This window comes from Mastomys coucha, unplaced genomic scaffold (assembly GCF_008632895.1).
Source record: "Mastomys coucha isolate ucsf_1 unplaced genomic scaffold, UCSF_Mcou_1 pScaffold22, whole genome shotgun sequence".
NCBI lineage: Eukaryota > Metazoa > Chordata > Mammalia > Rodentia > Muridae > Mastomys > Mastomys coucha.
In genome coordinates this window covers 229,524,339-229,547,257 of record NW_022196905.1, presented here as the reverse complement: position 1 = coordinate 229,547,257, position 22,919 = coordinate 229,524,339, and the positions used below count along the sequence as shown (strand labels likewise).

General features: G+C 43.3%; 2 protein-coding genes across 7 annotated transcripts in view; one reads left to right on the top strand and one right to left on the bottom strand.

Annotated features, from left to right (window-relative positions):
• Positions 1 to 975: 975 nt before the first annotated feature.
• Positions 976 to 11,879, top strand: Aktip (AKT interacting protein). Of its 6 annotated transcripts, none has more exons than XM_031340834.1 (10): positions 976 to 1,103; positions 3,904 to 4,011; positions 5,298 to 5,503; positions 8,358 to 8,422; positions 8,506 to 8,606; positions 8,986 to 9,074; positions 9,150 to 9,248; positions 9,351 to 9,458; positions 10,507 to 10,567; positions 10,728 to 11,879. In XM_031340834.1, exons 2-10 carry the CDS (start codon positions 3,970 to 3,972, stop codon positions 10,833 to 10,835), a joined length of 879 nt encoding a protein of 292 aa, XP_031196694.1. In that variant the 5' UTR covers positions 976 to 1,103; positions 3,904 to 3,969; the 3' UTR covers positions 10,836 to 11,879. The 6 variants fall into 6 exon arrangements, with proteins under 6 accessions (XP_031196694.1, XP_031196692.1, XP_031196693.1 ...); XM_031340832.1 differs by having other exon boundaries at positions 10,725 to 11,879; XM_031340833.1 differs by having other exon boundaries at positions 3,900 to 4,011.
• Positions 11,542 to 22,919, bottom strand: part of Rbl2 (RB transcriptional corepressor like 2) — a 52,621-nt gene continuing 41,243 nt past the window's right edge. The window contains exons 18-22 of the mRNA XM_031340830.1: positions 21,558 to 21,629; positions 19,696 to 19,795; positions 18,522 to 18,730; positions 17,910 to 18,074; positions 11,542 to 13,086 (exon numbers count right to left, since the gene is read on the bottom strand). Coding sequence (XP_031196690.1) covers positions 12,916 to 13,086; positions 17,910 to 18,074; positions 18,522 to 18,730; positions 19,696 to 19,795; positions 21,558 to 21,629 — 717 coding nt within the window. The 3' untranslated portion in view covers positions 11,542 to 12,915. The remainder of the gene's footprint in view (positions 13,087 to 17,909; positions 18,075 to 18,521; positions 18,731 to 19,695; positions 19,796 to 21,557; positions 21,630 to 22,919) is intronic.

Below are 22,919 nucleotides of genomic sequence, written 5' to 3'. Positions count from 1 at the left end.
GACAAAATATTGCCAGAATTATTTCTTAAGTACATCAGTGTTGTTCGATAATAGTTGTTACCGAGGGTCATCTTGCCCACTGGGCAGAATTATGCTTTTCTCCAGAGGAGACACGGGGCTTTACGTCAGGCCAGGACTTAAGGATGTTTGTCTGTCTGTTAGAAACAGGTTCTTTGATATGGCCAACGGCTGGCTGTAAGTCAGGGTTGTCTTTTTGGGTTATGGGAATGGAACCTAATGCAGGTCAATCCCCGGGAACAAACATGGCTTGTTTTTGTTTTTTGTTTTCTTTCGAGATAGGGTTTCTCTGTATAGCTGGCTGGCCTCGAACTCAGAAATCCGCCTGCCTCTGCCTCTGCCTCTCAAGTGCTGGGATTAAAGGCGTACTGCCCGGTTTGGGAACAAACATTTACAGAATTATTTCTAACAAGCCTGATAACCTTGGATTTATTTTAAAGGTAGCACTAACTTAGCTAAATTCTACTTTGTGTCACTTCTTGTCTCCTAAGCAAGTTTATTAATAAATCCCATCCCTCCCACCAGGGAGCTGCAGACTTCACTCTCCAGCCAGTGGCTCAGAGTCCAGGCCAGGATACCAGTAAGCGCTTTGAGGAGCCAAGAGCTACCAGCAATCACTGCTAGAGACTGGCTACAGTGGCTGCCGCATAAACCTCTAGGCGGGTATCCATGGTGACTGACAGACGCCACGTCCAATAGCCGGCCGGGTGCCTGTTTGTTTCCGTCCCATCCTCCCCAGGGATTGAAGCTTCTTTGACTGACAGCTCGTCCTGGGCGCTGTTACGTAAGGGGAGGTACGAGTGCGGCCCCACCCGAGTGGCGCTAACTTGATTGGCAGGACGGAGAGCCGACCCCCAGCACCTCCCGGAACTACGTCCTTGATGGACGGCAAGAGAGCCATTCGGCACGGGCGTCCGAGGGGAAGCACCCAGGCTGGGGCGTATCCAGGGCGTGTCCCGCTGAGAGCAGGGCGGGGCGGGGCTCTGCGGGAGAGGAGCCGCAGGGGCCGGGCTGCACTACAGCCGGAGATGCTGTTGGCCCGTGGTGGCGCTCGGCCCCTAGCGCTCCGCACTGAGGGCATCCAGGTAAGCGTTCCTACCTCTGGGCTGGTGACTACCGAGTCGTGAGGGTCGCGGGTTTGGGTCCGCGGCCCGGCCTTCGGTTCCCTGTGGTGCGCTAGGGACCGGGGCGACGGCGGCCGCGCGGGGACACGGGGGCGGGGCCGCACCTGTGCGCTGCAGGCACCTGCTGCACCTCCTCGGAGGAAGAGGGAGGCGGGTTCGGGGGTGCTTCGGTCCGGCTGCGCCTCCCGCACTGGGTCCCGTCAGTCTGGCGAGGGGCTGACATGAAGCTCCAGGCTCCCGGCCTCAGCTGCAGACTCGCGGGCCCAGCCGGCTTCCAACTAGCTTCAAGGCTAGGGCCGGGCAGCAGCCTTGCATCACCTCGGGACAGGTTTGTCCAGATTCTCTACGTGCTCCGAAACGGGATTGTGCCCCGGGCGAGGGTGCCCGGCCCAGCTAGCTGCCCAGCCGGGCTGTCCGAGGCCCGAGCTGTTTATTTTTCCTCGGTCCTGTCTGGTGGCCTCTTAATGTGGGATTTCGTAAACCCTTTTTGGGGTGATACATTAGTTAGTGCCTATGTTAGCTGTGTGACACAGAAGAACGATGGTAGCTAGGTCTCTTTTGGCCCTCTGTGGTATTACTCACCGTCGCATAGGTGAAGATGCTTACTTCGCTCAGTTGTGCAGTGTAAATGCACGCAATCTTTTTTTTTTCTTTTTTCTTTTTTCTTTTTTCTTAAGAGTCAGAGGAGCAGGAAGTCTGGTGGTATTTTCTGGGAATAAGGATGGTTGGAGCCTGTTTTCCTTACATTTGTCATTACTATTGGACGATGTCATTCTATGCTTATGGTAGATTGCTCATCTAGCAAACTGTAGTTTCTGAAAAGTTGGCTACAGTTCCTTGTGCTTATGTTACTATTGGAATCATTTAGTTAAAAATATCGTTTCAATGTTTGGTACATGGTACCCTTTGGAGGAACTGAGGGCCATGCACTGAATTTTTAAAGGCAAAAGACGTGAAAGATACCCAATGCCAGTACATTTACAATCAAGAAATGCCACGCCTCTCAAGAGGTGAAGAACAACCTCGAGAAAACGTGTGTGTCTAGGCAGTGGGTTACTAATCCTGAAGAAAAATATATGGTTTTCATTTGAGCCAGACAGGAACATACCCCTCCCTGATTTTTTGGTATACTATTGTGTCAGCCACCTTTAAAAGTAGGTTTGCAAAGTCTTACCTGGCTGCAAGTCAGCAAGTTAGTGGGAGAAGTGGGATCCCTGTCCTCTGGTTTAATTGCTGGGTGACACTGTCTCCTGGAAAGCATGGCAGCAGTTCTAGGCATTGGCTGGTACCCACCCATGGGTGCTGTGTGCACACAAGCCACTGCTGGTGAGAGATACTGGTATAACATTGCTTCTTAGAAATGTGAGTGTTGACCCTTTTCACCTTCAGCTTTTCAGGGATACAAATAAGCATTCCCTTTAAACTCCGTCGACTTTGAAGAGAGTGTCTTACAGCTGGGCTGGCTAATTTTGTGTCTTTGTATATTTACTAAGTCACCCACTGACCTTGTGATCTTTGAAACCTGATTTCTTATCCACTACCTGAAGGTTCTCTCCTTTGAACCCTGCCTGCATGGATGTACACATTTGAAATTCCTCAGGTTTGGGGCTGGCGAGATGGCTCAGTGGTTAAGAGCACTGACTTCTCTTGTGAAGGTCCTGAGTTCAAGTCCTAGCAACTACATGGTGGCTCACAACCATCCGTAATGACATCTCATGCCCACTTCTGGGGTGCCTGAAGACAGCTACAATGTACTTTCATATAATAATACATAAATATTTTTAAAAAAATTTCTCAGGTACCAAATACTATAGAATTTTTTACTGTATTTTTAGTACTTTACAAACCTCCTTTTGCTAGGTATGCCTGTTACCTGTATTCCCTGTAGTTTAAGGCAGAGGCGGGAAGATTGGGAGTTTGAAACCAGCCTGGGCTGTGTCCTGAATTCCTGACTAACCTAGACCACATAGTGAGTTTTTGTTTTGTATTCTTTTCTTTAAAGGGCAGTTTCTTGGGGTAGTAGGGACAGGACTCTGCCCCCCTTTTCTGATACATGTATACTCAGTTTTTTCCCCTTTTTTTCTAGAGACAGGGTTTCTCTGTGTAGCCTTGGCTGTTCTGAAACTCAGTCTATAGGCTAGGCCGGCCTTGAACTCAGAGATCCATCTGTTGAGATTAAAGGAGTGCAACACTATCACCTGGCTCCTGTTTTTTCTTACTGCATTGGCTATTAGTCTTATGCTTGAGACAGGTCATTCAGGACATTCCTAGTCACTCACGGTGATGATAGAGCATGAGTGTAGGTGTTAGAGTGCATACTGACTTCCCATTTGTTAGGTGCCTGTAGGAGCCATTTAGTGCTATAGGAGCGATGGCTGCATTGTAAAGCAAAGCTGACTCTTGACCTTGCCTATTCTAAATGCTGGTCAGGAACCTGGGACTTAGATGATGATTTTGTTTGCTTGTTTTTGTGTCAGCAGGTATCACTATGTAATCCAGACTGGCCTAAAACTCTGCATCCTCCTGCCTCATCCTCTCAAGTACAGGGCTTAGTGTGCTTGGCTGTGTACACTCTTTTGTTGTGAGAAGTATTTAGCGTCTGCAGTGGAAGGGTTTGGAGAAGAGCTCTTCTGAGAGCTCTGATGCTATTCCCAGCCCTCTTAACTTGGGGACTGCTTGGCATGGTGTGCCCAGGGTGTCAGGCTCTGTCCTAACTGTTGGTGTTGGTATATTTGCATTTCTCCCATTTGTTTCAAGGCAGCGTGATTGCTGAGGACAGAAGAGTTTGATGACACTGCACTGAAGTTCTTTGTGTGGAGTACACGTTATGAACCCTTTGTGGAGCATGTCTGCAGGCTCTGTGCGCAAAGTAGGTACAGTCACCAAAAGCAACTCTGGTTGACATGGAGGCCAGCCATCTATAGCAAAGCCACCTGTAAATGTTAGCAAAAAATTTCCTGGTTTTCTTTTTGAGAAATCACTCTGTTCATTAAGTTGGGTTTCTTCGGCTGAGAGCTCACACCAGAAGTTCTGATGATTACTGTTATGCTAAGATCATTTCATCTAGATTGTATTATGCAGGATGAAATTTGTGACACATTCTGAACCTTTCTCTACTGAAACTTCTGTCAAGTCAACTAAGAGTTGGGAGAATTAAATTTAAAATGTCTTTCTTTACTTTTTAGAGTCAAGTCTTACTGTATATCAAAGGATAGCCTGGTATTCTGTTGTCTAGGTTGCCCCAAATAGCAAGCTTCTTGCCTTAGCCTACTGAGTGTTGGGATTATAAGTCTGAGCTATCATGCAGTTTTAAAATTATATATATGTATATATACATGCACACACAGATATGTGGGCTGGCAAAACAGCTTACCGGACAAAGGCACTTGTTGCCAAGTTTGAATTTGTCCCTTGACTTCTGTATGTGTGCCATGGCTTCAAAGAAATAATATAATTACAAAAATCTAAGGAAAAAAATACATTTTCCTCTTAGGAAAGCTTAAAATATACAAGTAGTAATTTAAAAGTTCAGTTCCACCTGTAGGTCAACAACATTATTACCTTTTTCCCTATGCATATAATAGAGTTTTTATATAACAAACAAAATAGCCTTTGTTGTACTCAGGGTTGGGAAGCACCAGTGAGATCCTAGTTTTCTGGTCATTCTGAGCTCTCTGACTAAGGCTAGCAGTATATGCTGGAGTCGCAGGTGTGGCAACAGTAGGATCAGATGTGACCTAAGCAAGTGAGATAATAGCTCTGCTTTCCTGTTGCTATCCCAATGCTCACACTGGGGCCACTGATTTCAGCCATCTGTCCTACTTAGTTTGAACTCCACAGCCCAACTTTCTATAGCATCTGCATGTACTATCGTATCTGGTCTTGTTAATGGCTTTCCTGCTTCAATTGCTCATGAAAGGCTTGACTGCATTGTTCTTATGGGATGCAGCTAATGGGGTTTTTACTGATTTAGTCTTGTTTAGTCTTGTTTGCTCCTTCTATGACCTGCCTTCTCAAGGGATTTGAAGGCATCTTAATCATGGTATGAGAATTTCTATGTAAACAGTAACTCTAACTTAGAAGCTAGGATGGAGCTAACAGTGTGCTCTGTTTTCAGAGTTGCCATAAATGCTCTCACAATTTCATCTTGAACAGCGAGCTGAAGGTGAAGAGAAGACATTAGCAGGGGATGTGAAAACCAGTCCTCCACGAAGTGCACCCAAAAAACAGCTACCTTCTATTCCCAAAAATGCTCTGCCCATATCGAAGCCTACATCTCCTGCCCCAGCAGCACAGTCAACAAATGGCACCCATGCCTCTTACGGACCCTTCTACCTGGAATATTCGCTTCTTGCAGAATTGTGAGTCCTTCACGGATGACTGGTCAGTTATGAATGGTATCCCTGAAAGTTAAGAATGAAGTCATGTCTCCTGATAGACTGGTGAATTAATCTTACAACTCAGACTTGTTCACAGCTTGCTCCACTTTGGAGAACAGTATAGGACTTTTGAGAACACACAATTGATTAGGAACCCTGTGGCTTAGCTTCAGCCTTCCCTTCTGTGAGGCATTTCACTGGAAGAGCTTTCTGGAGTCAGTGGGCAGGGGCTGGGTAGCAGCCTCTTGGGTCACACCCATTGGGGAGTATGGGCTCCATGTTGGCTCCCACATTATCAGAAACACCCTGACAGATAGGAGGAGTTTCAGTAGGGAAGAGTCAGGGAACAGGTGAGGGAACTAGAAACATTGACTTGGAAGAGAGAACTTAAGAGTGCTTAACAGTTTTCCTTTAAATTACATTTTATCTAGTGTGTGTATTTGGTGGGAGGTGGGAGCCCATGGCACAGGTGGGTTAGAGGACATCTTGTAGTTACTTCTTTTACCATGTGGGTCCCAGGAATTAAACCCAGGTCATCGTGGTTTGGGAGCAGGTACTTTTACCCCTTGAGCTGTCTTGGCGAGCCCTCAGAAAAACACTTAGAATTCTGTGTTGTTATTTTATATGTCAGAAGGTCTGTAATTAGAAGACTTACTTGGTACAACCCTCAGAGGTCCCTTCTCAGGAGTGGAAGGTTGGCCTGCATGATTTGTCACAAGCCTACCTTTGCAGTGAGGCTAAGAGGACAGGGACTGTGCACTGTGCAGCATGCCAGGAGTGATGATACACTGCTCAACACAGAGAAGGGTTCAATTACCGTGTAATTTGGATCATTCGTTAAAAAAACAGAATACTGGGGAATTCTTAGTTTCTATAATCTTTAAGTTTCTCTATAGTTCAGTTATTTTCTTGATTACTCCTCCTAGGGTACTGATGCTGTACTGGTCAGAGGGAATGAGGCCTCAGTGTAGTGTAGCAGTGCTCTCTTCACTCTATAATGGCTGCCTTGTGTCTTGAGGCTGAGCAGTGAGGTGAACAGGCTCCTATTGTGACTGAGAGCTGCTATATTAAATACAAAACTGCCTTTTCTGACAAACATTGTCTCTATAGATAGCTCTGTCTGCTAGCCATGGTTCTCTACTCTAAATCTCAGGGACTTGGAAGGTGATGATCTACCTGTCATGGTTGCAGTAGGGTCTATCATGCATTCAACGTCAGCCTGGGGCACACAAGTAACTTAGGGCTGAGAAATAAATGTGAGGCACTTAGGTAATAAACAAGGCTTAGGCTAGAGAGATGGCTCAGCATCTAAGAGCACTTGACACTTGCAGACAACTGCAGCTCAGTTTCCAGTGCCCACATGGTAGCTCACAGCCATTTGCTACTATTGTTCCCGAGGATCTGATGTCCCTTTCTGGCCTCCGTGGGGATGAAGGACTCACATGATGCCTTTACTTACATGGCAGGCAAAATGCCCACATAAAAGTAAATCTTAGCAGGTGTGGCAGCACACAACTGTAGTTCCAGTACTTGAGAGGCAGAGACAGAGGCCAGCCTGGTTAAAAGTAAGTTCCAGGACAACTAGGGCTAACAGAAAAACCCTGTCTCAAAAAAATAAAATAAAATACTTTAAAAAGCCCCATAAACTATTTCCCCATACATTTTAGGATTTGCATGTAAATGTGTTTAGAGTACCTTGGTCAGTACTGTCCTTTTCAGTGTCAGATCACTGGGGACCAACCAAAATGGTGGCCAGTGTGTAACTGGGTTCTAGACAAAACAGTAGTATCTTTCTGCCATGATACTTGGTCTTGCCTTGCATCAGCATTCACCTCTACTAGAAGAAGACTGAGGTCAGGATTGTTTGGAAGCTCAAAAGTGATACCCACCTCCACAAGCAACACTACACCTAAAGCCTGTCTTGCCACGTGACCCAGTGAGGTGAACTCCCAAGGACAGCTAAGTGATGGTAACTCTAGACTTAGTTAGTACTTAGGATTGCAGTTGAAAAACAGTTTGCAGGCTGGAGACATGGCTCAGCGGTTAAGAGCACTGACTGCTCTTCCAGAGGTCCTGAGTTCAAATCCCCGCAACCACATGGCGGCTCACAACCATCTGTAATGGGATCTGATGCCCTCTTCTGGTGTGTCTGAAGAGAGTGACAGTGTACTCACATACCTTAAGAAAACAAATAAAATGAAAAAAAAAAAGAAAAACAGTTTGCTTTTAACTTAGTAGTACAAGTATAGTATGCCCAGAAAGCCCAAAAAGAAAATACCACATTTTTAATAGTAAAAAGCTAAATTTTTGAATGTGTGAACTCCTTAGTTTATAATGATAAAAGCAATAATTTTATAAATATATTTAACTCAATTGTATTGTGGGTTTTTGTTGTTGTTGTTATGTGTGTATGTGTGTTTGTTTTTGAGACAGGGTCTCACTGTGTATAGACTTTGACTCTGGACTTAACTTACAGAGATCTACCTGTTCTGCCCCCAAATGCTGCGACTACATGTACGGGCTACCACATCAGCTCGTTTACCTCAGTTTTAATATCCAAAATGATTTGTTTCTAGAGTAAAACTTGATTCTTGGCCTTCTTGAATCTGTAACTCTGTATTGGTTTGAGTTTCTCTGTGGATTGTTTTAGAAGTAAGAGGGTGTTGGTCTAGGAGACATTCAGGTGCAGGACTAGAATGAATCCATTTGTATAGTTTGGGCACCAGCTGCCACTTGAGGCATGCTGCCTTCCTTGTCTCAGAAAATGTGGGATGGCCTGACTTATACGAGCCACTGGCATCTGCACAAGCTAATTATTCTACCGCTCTTGTTTTAGTACATTGGTCGTGAAGCAGAAGCTGCCAGGAGTCTACGTCCAGCCATCTTATCGCTCTGCATTAGGTAAGATGTGGCTTTGACTTTCATTTCATCACATGGAGTCCTCTGACACAGATGGACTTTAGCATGTTTATATTCTCCTGCAGTGTGGTTTGGCGTAATATTCATACGGCACGGGCTATATCAAGATGGCGTATTCAAGTTTACCGTGTATATTCCTGATAACTATCCAGATGGCGACTGTCCAGTAAGTAGGACTGCAGCTGAGACTGTGCAGGGCTTCACTCACTGAGGGGAAAGCAGGACTCCCAGATTTCCTGATTCTTCTCCTGGCCGTAAATCTCGTAATGACCTCAGTCTCCTCAAATATATGTCTCCCACAATCAGCAGTGGGGTTGGTGCTTTGTTAGCCCTGGTCATGCTCCCCTGCCTGCAGCTTCACCCTTTTCCTGCTCAGGTTGTGAGCGTGAGGTTGGGGGCATGCTGCACCACTCACTGTATGGCTGCTAATGACCACGCTTCAGAGGAGAGTGGGATCTACCCCACTATAAGATTGCTGTATGGGAAAATGGTTACAGTTAACGGCCTGATTGCTGTCACTCACTGAAGTCTCTCTTTCCCTACAGCGCTTGCTGTTTGATATTCCCGTCTTTCACCCACTAGTTGATCCCACCTCGGGTGAGCTGGATGTAAAAAGAGCATTTGCAAAGTGGAGGTTAGTGTATCAGTGTTTCTTGTAGTAGCATGGCCATGGGAACAAGCCACAGTAATCACACTGGTCTCCCTGCAGGCGGAACCATAATCATATATGGCAGGTGTTAATGTATGCAAGGAGAGTCTTCTACAAGATCGACACAACGAGCCCCCTAAACCCAGAGGCCGCAGTGCTGTATGTGACCTTTACTTTATTACTCAGGATAAACTTAGTATTTAAGATAAATTTATTTGATATTTAAGATAAATTGGTAAAATTTTAAAACTTTTAACACAGGTATGAAAAAGACATTCAGCTTTTTAAAAGTAAAGTGGTCGACAGTGTTAAAGTATGTACTGCTCGTCTGTTTGACCAGCCGAAGATAGAAGACCCCTACGCCATTAGGTAAGTGCTGTGCCCTTTATATTTCCATTTTCCAGATGAGCTCAGAATAAGGCTGTAGAGGAGCATGTGTTAGCCTGGAGCTTTCCATTTTCGTCAGCTCAACTCCTAATGCCACTCGGGCTCTTGACCTTAAACCAAAAGCTTTGCGTGGCTTACACACCATCAGGAATGATGATATATTTAGTGACTCTGGCTTCCTGAGAATTTCTGAAGTGCTTTTCCATCTTTGCATGTGAGGAGTTATCAGATGGCAGTGTGAGCTGCTCTCCACCCTTCTTCATGGCCCATCATAAGGAGAGCTCAAACCACCAACTTCAAACTCGTTTCTCTCTGCTCTGTTATAAGTAAACAGAACTTACCTCTAACATGTTCAGAAAGATACTTGTACTGAACTAAGTCCACCCTTACATTATAACTGATGAGTTGGAGAGACCGTGTAAGAATGGAGGCCCCTGTAGCTTTTGTGGACATGGGTGGTGATGCTTAGGCTCCGCTTGGCTCTGTACTTAGGCCTTGGTAATCCAAAGCTATTACTTGGTTTCGCTCTACTTTGTTTTCTTCATCTTTAAATAATATTTCAGGGGTGGTATGAGGTTTACAGGGATGGGTCTCTTTATAAGCGGTAATTATCAGATAACATCAGTATACATGGTAGCAGCTGATTAAAGATAGCCAGGGATATGGGGCGGAAGTGCACACCTAATCTCAGCATTTGAGAGGTAGAGGCAGGCCTGAGTTTAAGGCACAGCCTGCGTTACACAGAGAAACCCTAAAAATTTTTTTCCTTAAGTATTATTAGAATTATTATCTTAATTATTGAAAAATGTATGCTGTACATGTTTAGAAAACTATAAACTTTTTTTTTTTCTGGTGTTTTGAGACAGGGTTTCTCTGTGTAGCCCTGGCTGTCCAGGAACTCACTCTGTAGACCAGGCTGGCCTCAAACTCAGAAATCCACCTGCCTCTGCCTCCCAAGTGCTGGGATTAAAGCCGTGCGCCACCACTGCCTGGCGCTTTAAACTATTTTTAATATTTTTTGCCCTTCAAGCTTTTCTCCATGGAACCCTTCTGTACATGATGAGGCCAGAGAAAAGATGCTGACTCAGAAAGTAAGTACATAACCATTTTTGATATGGCTGTCCTGCTTTAACTGTTTGCACTGGAGGCCACCATTACATACAGCTTGGGGAAACAAGTCAGTATGGTTCTGAGCTTACTCATCAGTCCTTTTTTTTTTTTTTAATGTCTGTTTTTGATTGTGCCTAGAAGAAGCCTGACGAACAGCACAATAAAAGTGTTCATGTTGCTGGCCTGTCATGGGTAAAGCCTGGCTCAGTGCAACCTTTCAGTAAAGAAGAGAAAGCTGTAGCAACCTAAGAGATGGTGGATCTGGTGCACCATGCACTTTCCTGCTGGACTCTGGCCTAGTTAAAGCTGACTAACGGCAAAGGACTGCCTGAAGAGTAAACTTCGTGAACAGTGACTGGCTATCAGTGTTGTGTATGCGTAGGTTCTAACAGCAGGTTATGGAGACCTCTCATTAAGTAAAGCGTTACTTCTGTCGGAAGTGTCAGGGTGGATCTAGTTCAGTACTCCAAATTATTGGGGACCTTGAGGCTTAAGTATTTTTCTGAATATGTTAGAGGTAAGTTGTGTTTACTTAAACTAACAGAACAGAGAGAAATGAGTACTGTGTAATAGCTTGGAGTTGGTAGTTTCAGCTGTATATATGTTAGGCCATGAAGAAGGGTGTAGACAAAGACTCCAGAGTGCAGCACTTTCAAGTAGAAGACTGGCTTCCCAGCTTCAGCCTGCTGACCTGCTGTAAACATCTCTCTCAGAAGCATTAGGAAAGTAGGCAGAACCTGGATGCTTGTTCATAGATTTTTTTTTTTTTAAAGGTAAATTACTGTATTTTTATGGCAGGAAGAAGAAAAAAGTGTTCAAACGGTTTCTGATGAAGTCAGGTATTTAAATGGTGAATGACCGATGTGTTAGTGGAGATGAAATAAACCAATAAATGATTGATTGTCATTTATGCAGGAAAGTAATGCTCCTTTTCAATATAACTAAACAGAAACTAATTTATAAGTGCTTTATTGAAAAATACACATATTTTCATACAAAATTACAGTAGCGGTACTAAGGTTTTCTAAGTGCTCTGCACGGCACTCCTCTAGGGGGCAGTGCGAGGCTGGAGGTTCTCAGCTGGGTGCTTTAGGGCAGCATGAAGTTACCTAGTAACTTGGTTTAACATGATCCAATTTACAATTGAATTTTCTCCTTAGGATTATTAATCCAACTTAAAAAAATGACTTGACAATGATTAATAAAGATATGTGTAGATAATCAATAGCTGTTAAATAATTTTCTAATTTGTATAAATGGTACTATGTACTAATAAAAACCTAAATTCTCCAACCTATTTTTTTTAACTTCCAGGAATACCCTCAAAGATAGTTTCTTTGGGAAAACTACTTCCAAAAGGAAGGGGTCATAATTTTTCAAATACTCTCAGTTCAACTTGATTTAAAAATCTTTATTTAGCTAAATGATCCCTATGTAGTGCCACTACCACAAATGGGAGAGTTTTACACGTGGCCAGAACATGTAGCTGTATCAGCAGTCCTTTAAGAAAAGCATTAAAGAAAATATTAGCTATTTAGCCTAAGCCTAGAAGGCTTGTACCTACTAACGTTCACACTGTAGAAAGTGCCATCATAAATATACAGTAAAATCTGGGTCACAATGCTATGCATCTTACAGCCCTAAAGTGCCACCAATTACACAGGTTCATTCAGACATTGCACCACTTTCACACTGTACCGTACCTACTGGGGAAGGGGTCAGGAGCTTTAGGCCAAGGCCTGGACACTTCCAGGTCGGGGCCATCCCCTCTCTTCTGTCTGTAAACATCTCAGGTGTTTTCATCCTAAAACACATGGTTGGACCTAACCATATGCAAGCAGAAATGAATTTAAATACAGTTCTTCTCCTGGGGCCTACCTGCAAAAGCCTCCAAAGATTTGCTTTCTGTAGTACTTGTAAAAGTTTACCAGAGTTAAAAAAACAACAACCCAGGTTTGGATTCTGAGCAGTGCCGAAGGTAAGCACACTAAGTGGAGGAAGAACCAACTGGGATGAAAAAATATTCTAAGGATACTGGAATAAGTCTCATCTCTTACCAAAATGTCCCTCCCGTTTTTTGTTTTTGAGTAAGGATTACATGTAGTCCAAGTTGGCCTTAACATTGCTATGTAGCCCAGGTTGGCCTTAAACTCCTGGTCCTCTTACCCTCTACCACCTCCTTGGGTGCTGGGAGAACAGGCATTTCTTGCCCCACCGAGTCAGAGACGCTAATCAGTTGCTGGATTAAGGAGCAAGGGACTGTAATCCTGCATGAATTAAGTCCTGCTAACCAGTTCACATGAAGACAGCTCCCTCCTGGACAACAGCTTCAGTGTGAACCTCGGTCATTAGCTACATCTTGGAGACGACGGAACAGAGCAGAATGATTTTCTGGGCAGATTCTTTTTGCAGGTGATTCACTTCCATCATCCAAGAGAATCCCTCTCTTTTTAGTTGGAGTCTCTCCTGTCCGTATCATACTGTTAATCTCTCTTAGTCTCTATGGTAAGAAAAACAAGAGTTAGAAAAACTTGAAAATGCTCACTAGGAAGTTAAAGAGCCAGAAATTTAAAATGTAAGCATTTGAACACCATTGTAAAAAGAAACCCTGAGCAGATTCTGACAGGACACTGGTGACCTGGGTTGGACAGAGCATTTCCATTCTAACAAACTTTCTTGGTGATTGTGATATATATCTATAATACATGTGTTCAGCATGTTGTAAAGGATAGTCCTATAGTATCACAATTATGCATGGTTTTTTTTTTAGTTTTTGGTTTGTTTCGTTTTTTTGAGACAGGGTTTCTCCATGTAGCCCTGGCTGTCCTGGAACTCACTCTGTAGACTAGGCTGGCCTCGAACTCAGAAATCCTCCTGCCTCTGCCTCCCAAGTGCTGGGATTAAAGGCGTGCACCACCACTGCCCAGCCTCAATTACACATGTTTAATCATACATCCACTTTGAGATGTGCACAAAAATGGAGGTCAGCGTGTGTGCATGCGTGCATACAGGTCAGGATTTGTGTGTGCATGTATGGAGGTCAATATGTGTGCACACGTGTGGAAATTAGAGGAAAACTCTGTGGAGTCAGTTTTTACCTTTATATAGGTTTTTTGTGACAAGTGCCTTCAGTCATTGAGCCATTTCTACAGTTCCACACAAGCTAAAATACAGCATGGCTTGGCAGTTCAGTGGCTCACTCCTATGGGCTCACTACTTGGGAGGCAGAAGCAAGAGGACTGTGGTAGGTTTGAAGTTAACCTCTCTACAGATTGAGGCCCAGGTCAGCTGGAGTTATATAGAGCAAGACCTTGTCTTAAGCTATATCTCTCCACCCTTTTGTTTTGAGACAGTGCGTCACTGTAGCCCATTCCAGCCTGTAACATACTTTGTAGCTCTAGGTGGCCTCAGAGTCACAGCGTCACTTACATCAGCCTCATGTGTGCTGGGATTATGGCAAGTTTCTTTTTCATTCTGAGATAGCCGTAGATGTTAGCCAGGCTAGCTTTTACCTCTACAGCCCAAGCAAGACTTGACTTTGTGATTTGGCTACCTCTGTGTCCTCAGTAGCTGAGATAGTATGCGTGAGCAACTTGTTTCTAGCAGTCATCCTCAACCACAATCTCACTAGAGAACTAAGTTTTAGTCCTCAGGACATTCGTTACTGGTACAGCATTAGCAGCTTATGCACTGGTTAAATGTTCTCTGGAGAACTGAGAAGTTAGTAAGTAAGGTTATTTGCCATGTTCCGTGGCTTCAGTGACTAGCCCAGTGGAAAAAGGCACTGGCAGACTATGTCAGCAGCATTGTTCCAGGACCCCAGAGTCTGCCTAGACACTGTCTTCTTCAGGTGCCTTGTTGGCTGAGTTTTTGTTCATGTTTCTTATTTTACAAAGATACTGAGGGGGCGGAGAGTGGTGCACAGCGTTAATCCCAGCACGTGGAAGGCAGATCTGTGAGTTCAAGGCCAGCCTGGTCTACAGAGAGAGAGAGAGAGTTCCAAGACATTCAGAGCAACACAGAGGAACCCTGTCTTGGGGGGGGAAGGATATTGAGAATATTAAAATACACATAGTTTAAGGAATTTCAGAGTGGTAAACAGGAATAGTGAATCCTCACATTTCCCCGCTTCCACAATTCTGCTCACTTCTCATCCCCCCAGATTTTAAAACGCATACCCTAAGGCCAAGACCATAAATTGGTAGAATGCTTTAGCTTAGCATGCAAAAAGCCATAGATTCTATTCCCAGCACTGCACAGCTAGCATAGTGGTACACACCTGGAATACCAGCACTCCAGAGATGGAGGCAGAAGGAGCAGAAGTTTAAGGCCATCCTCAGCTACACAACAAAATTGAGACTAGCCTGGGTTACATGAAACCTAGAGTCAAGAGAATAGTATATCCTAGGCAGATTAATTATTTTTATCTTTTTGTGGTTCTGGGAATTAAACCAGGGCCTAGGGCATGCTGGGTAGACATTACCAATCCACTCTAGCCCATCAGTTCAGTTTTTTACTCTGACATCAACTTACGAAGTTTTCAGTTCATTTCAGTGGGTTTGCCAGCATATGTAGTTTCAAAAATGTAACTATCCTAAAAAGAGGCTTCCTTCATCCTTTCTCTTCTCACTCGTGCCTTCCTAAAAGAAGTCTAGCCCACACTGCTATCTGAGTTTTCCTTAGCTGGCTCACTGACCACAGGAGTTGATTAAATGCTACATAAACCATGAATTGTTTCTCTTCAATGTACATATAACACATAGCACATTCATAAAGTACACTTTGAAGATAAATCTGTTATGTATATAACGGTATATATGTTTTCTTCACAGTGCACTTACATGATATGGGTATGTTTTCACAGTTCAAATAGATCTTTACTTTGTGTGTGGGGGGGTCTATGCCAAGTTGTACATGTGGAGGGCAGATGGAGTTCTCTTCTCTTTACATAGGTGCTAGATACTAAACGGAAGTCACCAGTGTGTGAGGCAAGTGCCTTTACCCTCTGACCCTCATGGTCTCAGCCTAGAATTCCCTCAAGGAATATAATAAACCTAACCTCTTTATTATTTATTGTGTCTCTGGATACTACGGTTTCTTCCTTCCACTATGCTGGTTCTAAGCCATGTCACCAGCCCACCCCACACTTGCTGCTTCTCACCAGTCCCCAGGGATACCTAGTGCTATTGCTCCACGCTAAGTATCTGGCTGGTTTGAGTGTATCCTCTGCCTTTTTTCTAGGGCTTATCTTATTCTTAGAAATATGCATTAGTGAGGTGGGTTTTGTTTTTTTAGAGATCGTATATTATGGGAGTATGTCTGTGAATTGGAGGGTTGCTAAGAGTTTGCAGCTGTATCAGCATATGTGGCTCTGCCTCATCTCTTTAACAGCTATATGGTATTTCAGAGTATATCTATCATGGCTAGTCCCACACTGGTTATTATTTCTTCCTAGTTGCTTAATATTAGAAACAGTTATTTAGCACTGTTTGCTCCACTGAACGTGCTCTTACAGGAGCACTGTGAGAACTGATTGTGACGTTGGATGATTTTCTTTTCTCCTTGTTCTGTGACTTTATTAAGCTGGCTATAGATCCATACTGTTTGCTTTGTGATAGTTTTCCTTGGTTTCAGTTGTCATCTATTGAGACTCTTTCCATCAAATCTACATGTAAGTGCTATGTGGACAGAGGACAATCTTAGGTGTTGTATAACCTTTACAAAAATATAATGCATTTCCTTTTCCCCAAATTTCCCTCTTCTGTGAAGCCCAAGTGTTCACTGAGTTTCCTCCTAGCTGAGAACTGAACCTGGGTCATCTGCAAGAGCAGTCTTTACAACAGCTTTATTGAGATAAAATTGACATACCATACAGCTCACCATTTAAAGTGTGACCCCAGTGATAGCTGCATGTTACATTCAACCTTATTGCTCTCAAAGAAATCTTTTCCACTAGCAGAAATGCTTCCTTTTCTCCCAAGCGACCGCTGATCTGCTTCCTGCCTCTGTCTATCTGCTCATTGTGTGCATCTAACCTACGTACATCAAGTGCAGTCTTTGATAGCTAACCCCACTCACTCTTGTATCTACGGGGGTCACCCACACAGGAGCATGTGCTAGCTAACCCCACTCACTGTTGTGTCTACAGGGTCGCCCACACAGGAGCGTGCGCTAGCACTTCACCTTTTGGTCACATACATACAGATTTTATTCATCAACGACCAGATATTTGCCATTTTGAAACTCATTGTAGACCAGGATGGCCTTAAACTCAGAGATCTGCCTGCCTCTGCCCCATGAGTGCTGGGATTAAAGGTGTGTGCCTCCACCATCCAGCAGGATTGTCACCTTTAAAGTGTCTCTTCACATTTGAAGCAATTGCATAAGTTTTTTACATCTAATTTTAGATGATCTTAATGGGGTTGTTTGTAAAACCTACAAACAGATTGTCAGCAAGTGATCCCAAAAACAATTGCAGAGGGATGAGATTTCCTAAACTTGGGACAGTATTTCTTATAAAACTTGCAATTTTAATCAAATACATTCCAAAATGGATTGTAGTGGTAAGGGGGTACAAGAATCAAAGCGGTAAGAAAGAGGGTTGGGGAGACAGCTCAGTCAGCAATGAGCAGCAGCACGCCAAATACTCTGGTATCCTCCAGTGTCATCATTGTAGGCACCACACTAAGTCCCAGCCCTAGCCCGTGTCACATGGTTCCCCAAGCACAACCCAGTCAAAAAAGGCACATGGTGCATTTGGCTTGCCACAGCTTCCTCCGTCCCCATCTGAGTCTGCATTATTCCTAGTGAGATGGCCTTTGCCTTAAGGGCATCACTTTTTCCCTCTTCTCTGCTTCTTGGATGTACTTCCACATCTCAGGAACTATATAGCTCTTCATCATTAAGCCTCAAGTTTTCCTGCTCTCAGACTGAAACAGATGCTACCACATATGTCTAACACAGAGCTTTCCATTTTTCCAAAAGACAGAGAAAGTGACTGCTGCAGAAACAGAACTTGGTAACCAGTTTAAGAGTCCACAGTTTTATTCTGAACAGAAGCAGAAAAATAAAATTTTACTAATGAAAGAAAACTCAGTGTTCAAAATGTGCAGATTGGAAAGGAAGCAAGACAAACATAGTTCCTCTATTTTATTTCCAACCCTGATGTGCTCAAAGCCCAGCAGATCCTGGGCTCTGCCCAGCATGCCTTAAGCTTTCTGATGCCTGGCAGTTGCACTGCGGCAGGAAGTGCGTACACCCACAGGAGCTAGGCCCAGCCTGCTAAGCATTTAGAGCTAGTTAACTCCATTTATGTAGTCTTACCTTTGATGGGCTGTTGCTGAAGTAGTAAAAGATCTTCTCTCGAGGAGAAAGCATTGCTTCATTTTTATGTGGGGAAATGTAAATGGGATGACTTTGGGATAACTGTACTCGGCGAGGGGATCCTGTTCTTACAAACGGATAGGGAGAGAGGGGAGGAGTGTCCGTCTGTTGAAAACAAAACAGGTAATTCTGAGAATAAGCTGTCTTAGCCAGGTTGGATTAAAAGTCATCAATTGAATGAAGAGGCACAGTAAGCTGGAAGCATTTTGAAAGCTGAACAGTGATGGATCAGCAACAACCAAAGACACTACAGAGACTCACAGCAACAGTAACACTTGCAGGTGTTTAGTTCAGCCCCTATGTTAAGCATTTTTATACATTACATCATTTAATCCTCACAACAGTCAGATAAACTATTCTCCTTTAATATATGAGGTGACAAACATACAGAGAAAATTTAGTTGATCAGTGCAAGGGTACTTGTATTGGACACTTTCTTTAGTTTTATTTAGTTAAAGAATTACTTGTAAATCTAGTTTATGATGGAAAACTCCAAATGATTCCTGCCGCTTGCGAGTAGAAGCAGCACTCAGATACCCCTGGCCTACTGACCTGCAAGTTGGCCTGTGAGTACTTCATGGCAAACGTTTGGATTTGTTTCCTGTAGATGTTGTTGTAGAACTGAATGAGGTCTCCTCTTTCCTCCTCTTCAATGTCACTGTTGGCACCTGTGAGTGGAGTTGGTGTAGGAGGGGCACTGCTGGGCTGTGGAACTGGTAAGGTGCTGTTGGACCTCATAACTGGACTGGAATCTCTACTGGCTGCAGCCAAGAGAAAGAACAAAGGGTGCTGGACTGGATTATTTGAAAAAAGACACCACTAGGAAAAGGAGGAGAGAGCCATATGCATGCACTCGTCATCAGTGGCAATAAGCAGGCACCTTGATTCTGCAGGGTTTGGTGTGTGTCATTCATGTGTATGAAGATACACATCTGTATGGAGGCCACAGGCCAACCTTGGGTACCATTTCTTGGGAGCTGTCCACCTTGTTTTTTAAGACAAGGTCTCTCAATGGGACCTGAGGCACATCAACTACACTAGGTGGCCAGCTAGCACACCTTAGTGTCCCCCCCAACCCCATCTCTGCCTTCCCAGACCTACAGTTGCAAGTGCTTGCCTCACTTTTTATGTAGAGGCTAGGGATCAAACGAGTCCACATCCTTGTGTAGTACATACTGTACTGACTGGCCTAGCTCCTCAGCCCTTGGTGCTGGTGGTGATTCTTATCCAATGAGAGACAGTCTCACTTTATAGTCCAGGCAGGTCTGGAGTTCATAATCCTCCTGCCTTAGGCATGGAAGGAATGAGATCACAAGCATGGACCGCGACTCCTGGATCTTGAGCTTTGTTCTTCATACCAAGGAGCAAAGCTCAAAATACTAAGTCTATTGTATTCTAACCGTAGCTAGGCTAACTGAGTGGTTTATATTAGTAAGCTCCATAGACGTTTCTTGAACCTGAACTTTGTACTAACAGGTTTAGGTCAACAACTAGGAATGACATTTATATAGCACAGGTCTAATTGACAGGCAAGCTCTTCCTGGAATAAAGGCTGGAAATTCCTATCTGAAACATGGTATTCTCTATGTGTCTCAAAGCACTGGAATAAAGACCTGGCCTCTAAATGTAGTTTATTTCAACAAGTTGTTTGGGAATAAACCACTTCTATATTATATTAGTCTTCTTGTCCTAAAAATAGATGTTCATAAAGACCCATCTTCTTTACCTCTGTCTGTATTTAGTTCTGTTGGAGAATTCTGATGGCTTCTGCTCTCATTGCTTCCGGAATTTCTTCTTTTCCCTTTTATCAAGACACTTCTGTATACCTTTAAAAAGACAGTGAGAAGGAGGTGCTAACTAGCACTTATTGAATATTTACTAGGTGGTAGGACCTGAACATATGGTACTTGGTTCTCACAAAAATCCACACAGTAATAGTTGTCTTCAGGAAATGTTAGGAGCAACAACCAAGTTAGGCATTGGGCATGTCTGTGATTCCGGGACTCAGAAGGCTAAGGGAAGAGTGTTGTGAGGTCAAGGCCAGTTTGGGCTGCTATCTCAAAAAAGAAAGAAAAACACAATCCCAGCACTTGGGAGGCAGAAGCAGGCGGATTTCTGAGTTGAGGCCAGCCTGGTCTTCAGAGTGAGTTCTAGGATAGCCAGGGCTACACAGAGAAACCCTGTCTCGAGGGGGCTGATGACATGGCTCAGTGGGTAACAGCACCGACTACTCTTCCAAAGGTCCTGAGTTCAAATCCCAGCAACCACATGGTGGCTCACAACCACCCATAATGAGATCTGATGCCCTCTTCTGGGGTGTCTGAGGACAGCTATAGTGTACTTATGTATGATAATAAATAAATTAATTAATTTAAAAAAAAAAGAAAAGAAACCCTGTCTCGAAAGACCAAAAAAAAAAAAAAAAAAAAAAAAAAAAAGAAAAAAGAAAAACAAGAACTTTTATATGTCTGCTTACACTACTTGTTAAAAGCAATAAATAGTTACTCTGATTCTCTAGAATTTAGTAGTACCAATACTTGGGAGGCTGAGGCAGTGAGTTCAAGCCAAGCCTGATCTACACAGTGACTACTAGGCCAACCAGAACTACCTAAGTTGTTTCAACAATAGCAATAGCTTTGTGATCTAGGTCAGAAAGTATTCATTCACTAACAACTGGGACCTAGAGCCTATCTCACTTCAAATTCCAAGTGCTACCTAAAACAAAGGTTTGACAACATTCTTGGTTTTCAGTGACTGATTTTTATGTCACCTTTAATCTGCTTTAATAAAGGACAGTAAGACAACGTTAAATGAAAAGTAAAAATCGACTTCATCATTCGTTGTCTTAGCTTATTACTGTGCTTTATTAAACCAGACTAAAAGGTGACATAAAAATCGTTAACTTCTAAATTTGTATCAAGTTCACGATTCTCTGAATTAAGAAATATGTCATAGGGGGCTGGAGAGATGGGTCAATGGTTAAGAGCACTGATTGCTCTTCCAGAGGTCTTGAGTTCAATTCCCAGCAACCACACAGCTCACAACCACCTGTAATAGGACCTGATGCCCTCTTCTGGTGTGTCTGAAGATAGCTACAGTGGAGTCATATAAATTAAAAAAGAAAGAAAGAAAGAGGGAAAGAAAGGAAGAAATATCTCATGGGATGGAGAGATGGCTCAGTGGTTAAAAGCACTGACTGCTCTTCTAGAGGACCCAGGTTTGATTCCCAGCACCCACATGATGACTCATAACAGTCTATAACTTAAATTCCTTAGGCTCCAATGCCCTCTTCTAGCTTCTGGGGGCACCAGACACCCATGTGGTGCAGATATACATGCAGGTAATACAGTACATACATAAAAATAAATATTTCACATCATTGCCTTTGAAGGAAGAGGACTTTAAATAACTTGAATGAAATTGTATGCCAGCAATGTAAAAAATGAAAATAGCCAATCCCCTTAGATTCCTACTTATGACTCCTGTGGGGAAAAGGCACAGAACAAACTATAGCTAATTTTTTGTTTGTTTGTTTAATTCATCACAGACTTAAGCTTTACTTTCAGCCCTGAGAAAAGACATGGTTACCTGGCTCCGGGCCTGTGGCTGAGTCCTGTAACAACGCATGATATTCTGGAAGGACTTGTCTTCTTTTGTGACCTACAAACAGTGAGAATACTTAGAGAGACCCTCATCAGGCATGACAGTGAGCAGCTCAGTGGACCTGTTGCCACTATATTCAAAGACTGTATAGTCAATGAACAAGTGCCTACTCATGAAAACCTGAACTTTAGTAAGGAGGCCAGTCTGTAAAGCACAGCCTGGCATAGAGAAGCTCAATAACTAAACTCAAACACTGACTGCAAGTGGAAGTTGTTAGATCTGAACCTGCAAAGGAGAAAACAAAAACATATGTAAGGAGGAAGTGTATTGTCTGAAGAACAGAAAAAAAGAGAAACAGCCTCAGAAAACTGTTGACCAGCAGTTAGCATATCATGGGTCATGGGACCAGAGTGTCAGAAGAGGAGAGAGGCAGAGAAGCAAGAAAGATGTTCAAAGAAATCAAGGCCAAGCTGAGCAGCATGGTAGGCAGCAACCACAGGATCAAGAGTTTTAGGCCATGTGGGCTACATAGCAGGATTTTGGGGTAAGAAAGGGGTGATAGCACCCAAATGTACCTTAAAACAGTAATGTGTGCATCAGAAAGAGCAAGAAACAGTAGATGGGATTAAGAGACCCACAATTTCCCTTTTACAGAGAAAATCCAATGAGGTAAGAGTTTACTTCTCATCAGAAACCAAACAGGTAGAACAACAGATTCAGAGAGGGCAGAAAGAAAAACATCCTGTGCACTGCAAAACATTCTTCAGAAGTGAATAAACAGTTTGCTACTAACAGCAACCCCCACAGAAAGGCAACAGAAAGTGCTGATAACAGATAACACAAATACACACGAAAAAGGCCAGAATACTTGTAAAGTACTAACTAACATATGGCTAGGATGGTAAATGCATATTTTTCTTCTTAATTAAAAAGAGCAATTATATAAAACCGTGTATGATGTATTGTTATAGCTGCAACAGAAATATACATTTACCGAGTATGTACAAAGGAGGTCGGTAGGGTATTAGACAAGTGACTGCAGATGCCACTTAAACCCACAGGAACCAATAAGGAGCAGAAATGTAAGTAAGGTTGAAATAACAGCAGCAATAAATATACACATGCCTTTTCCTGGCTCCTTTAAAAGTCATACCATTGGGTCAAGGGATGGTGGACTTTCAGGACTTCCAGTGGAATGAAAAAATATATATATTAAACAATATTAATATATATTAAACAGTACCAGCACAAAAAGATAAAAGGGAAAAGAGTGTATATCTCACTGATGTAAATTTGAAGCTAGGTTCTGAGATGTTAATGTGTGTGTGTGTGTGTGTGTGTGTGTGT

Bases quoted from the DNA above. Each gene is read 5' to 3' on its own strand.
- Aktip (XM_031340832.1), top strand. From the start codon at position 3,970: ATGAACCCTTTGTGGAGCATGTCTGCAGGCTCTGTGCGCAAA. The intron at 8,607-8,985 runs GTAAGTAGGACT...CTTTCCCTACAG, and splicing joins ATCCAGATGGCGACTGTCCA to CGCTTGCTGTTTGATATTCC. The intron at 9,075-9,149 runs GTTAGTGTATCA...GTCTCCCTGCAG, and splicing joins AGAGCATTTGCAAAGTGGAG to GCGGAACCATAATCATATAT.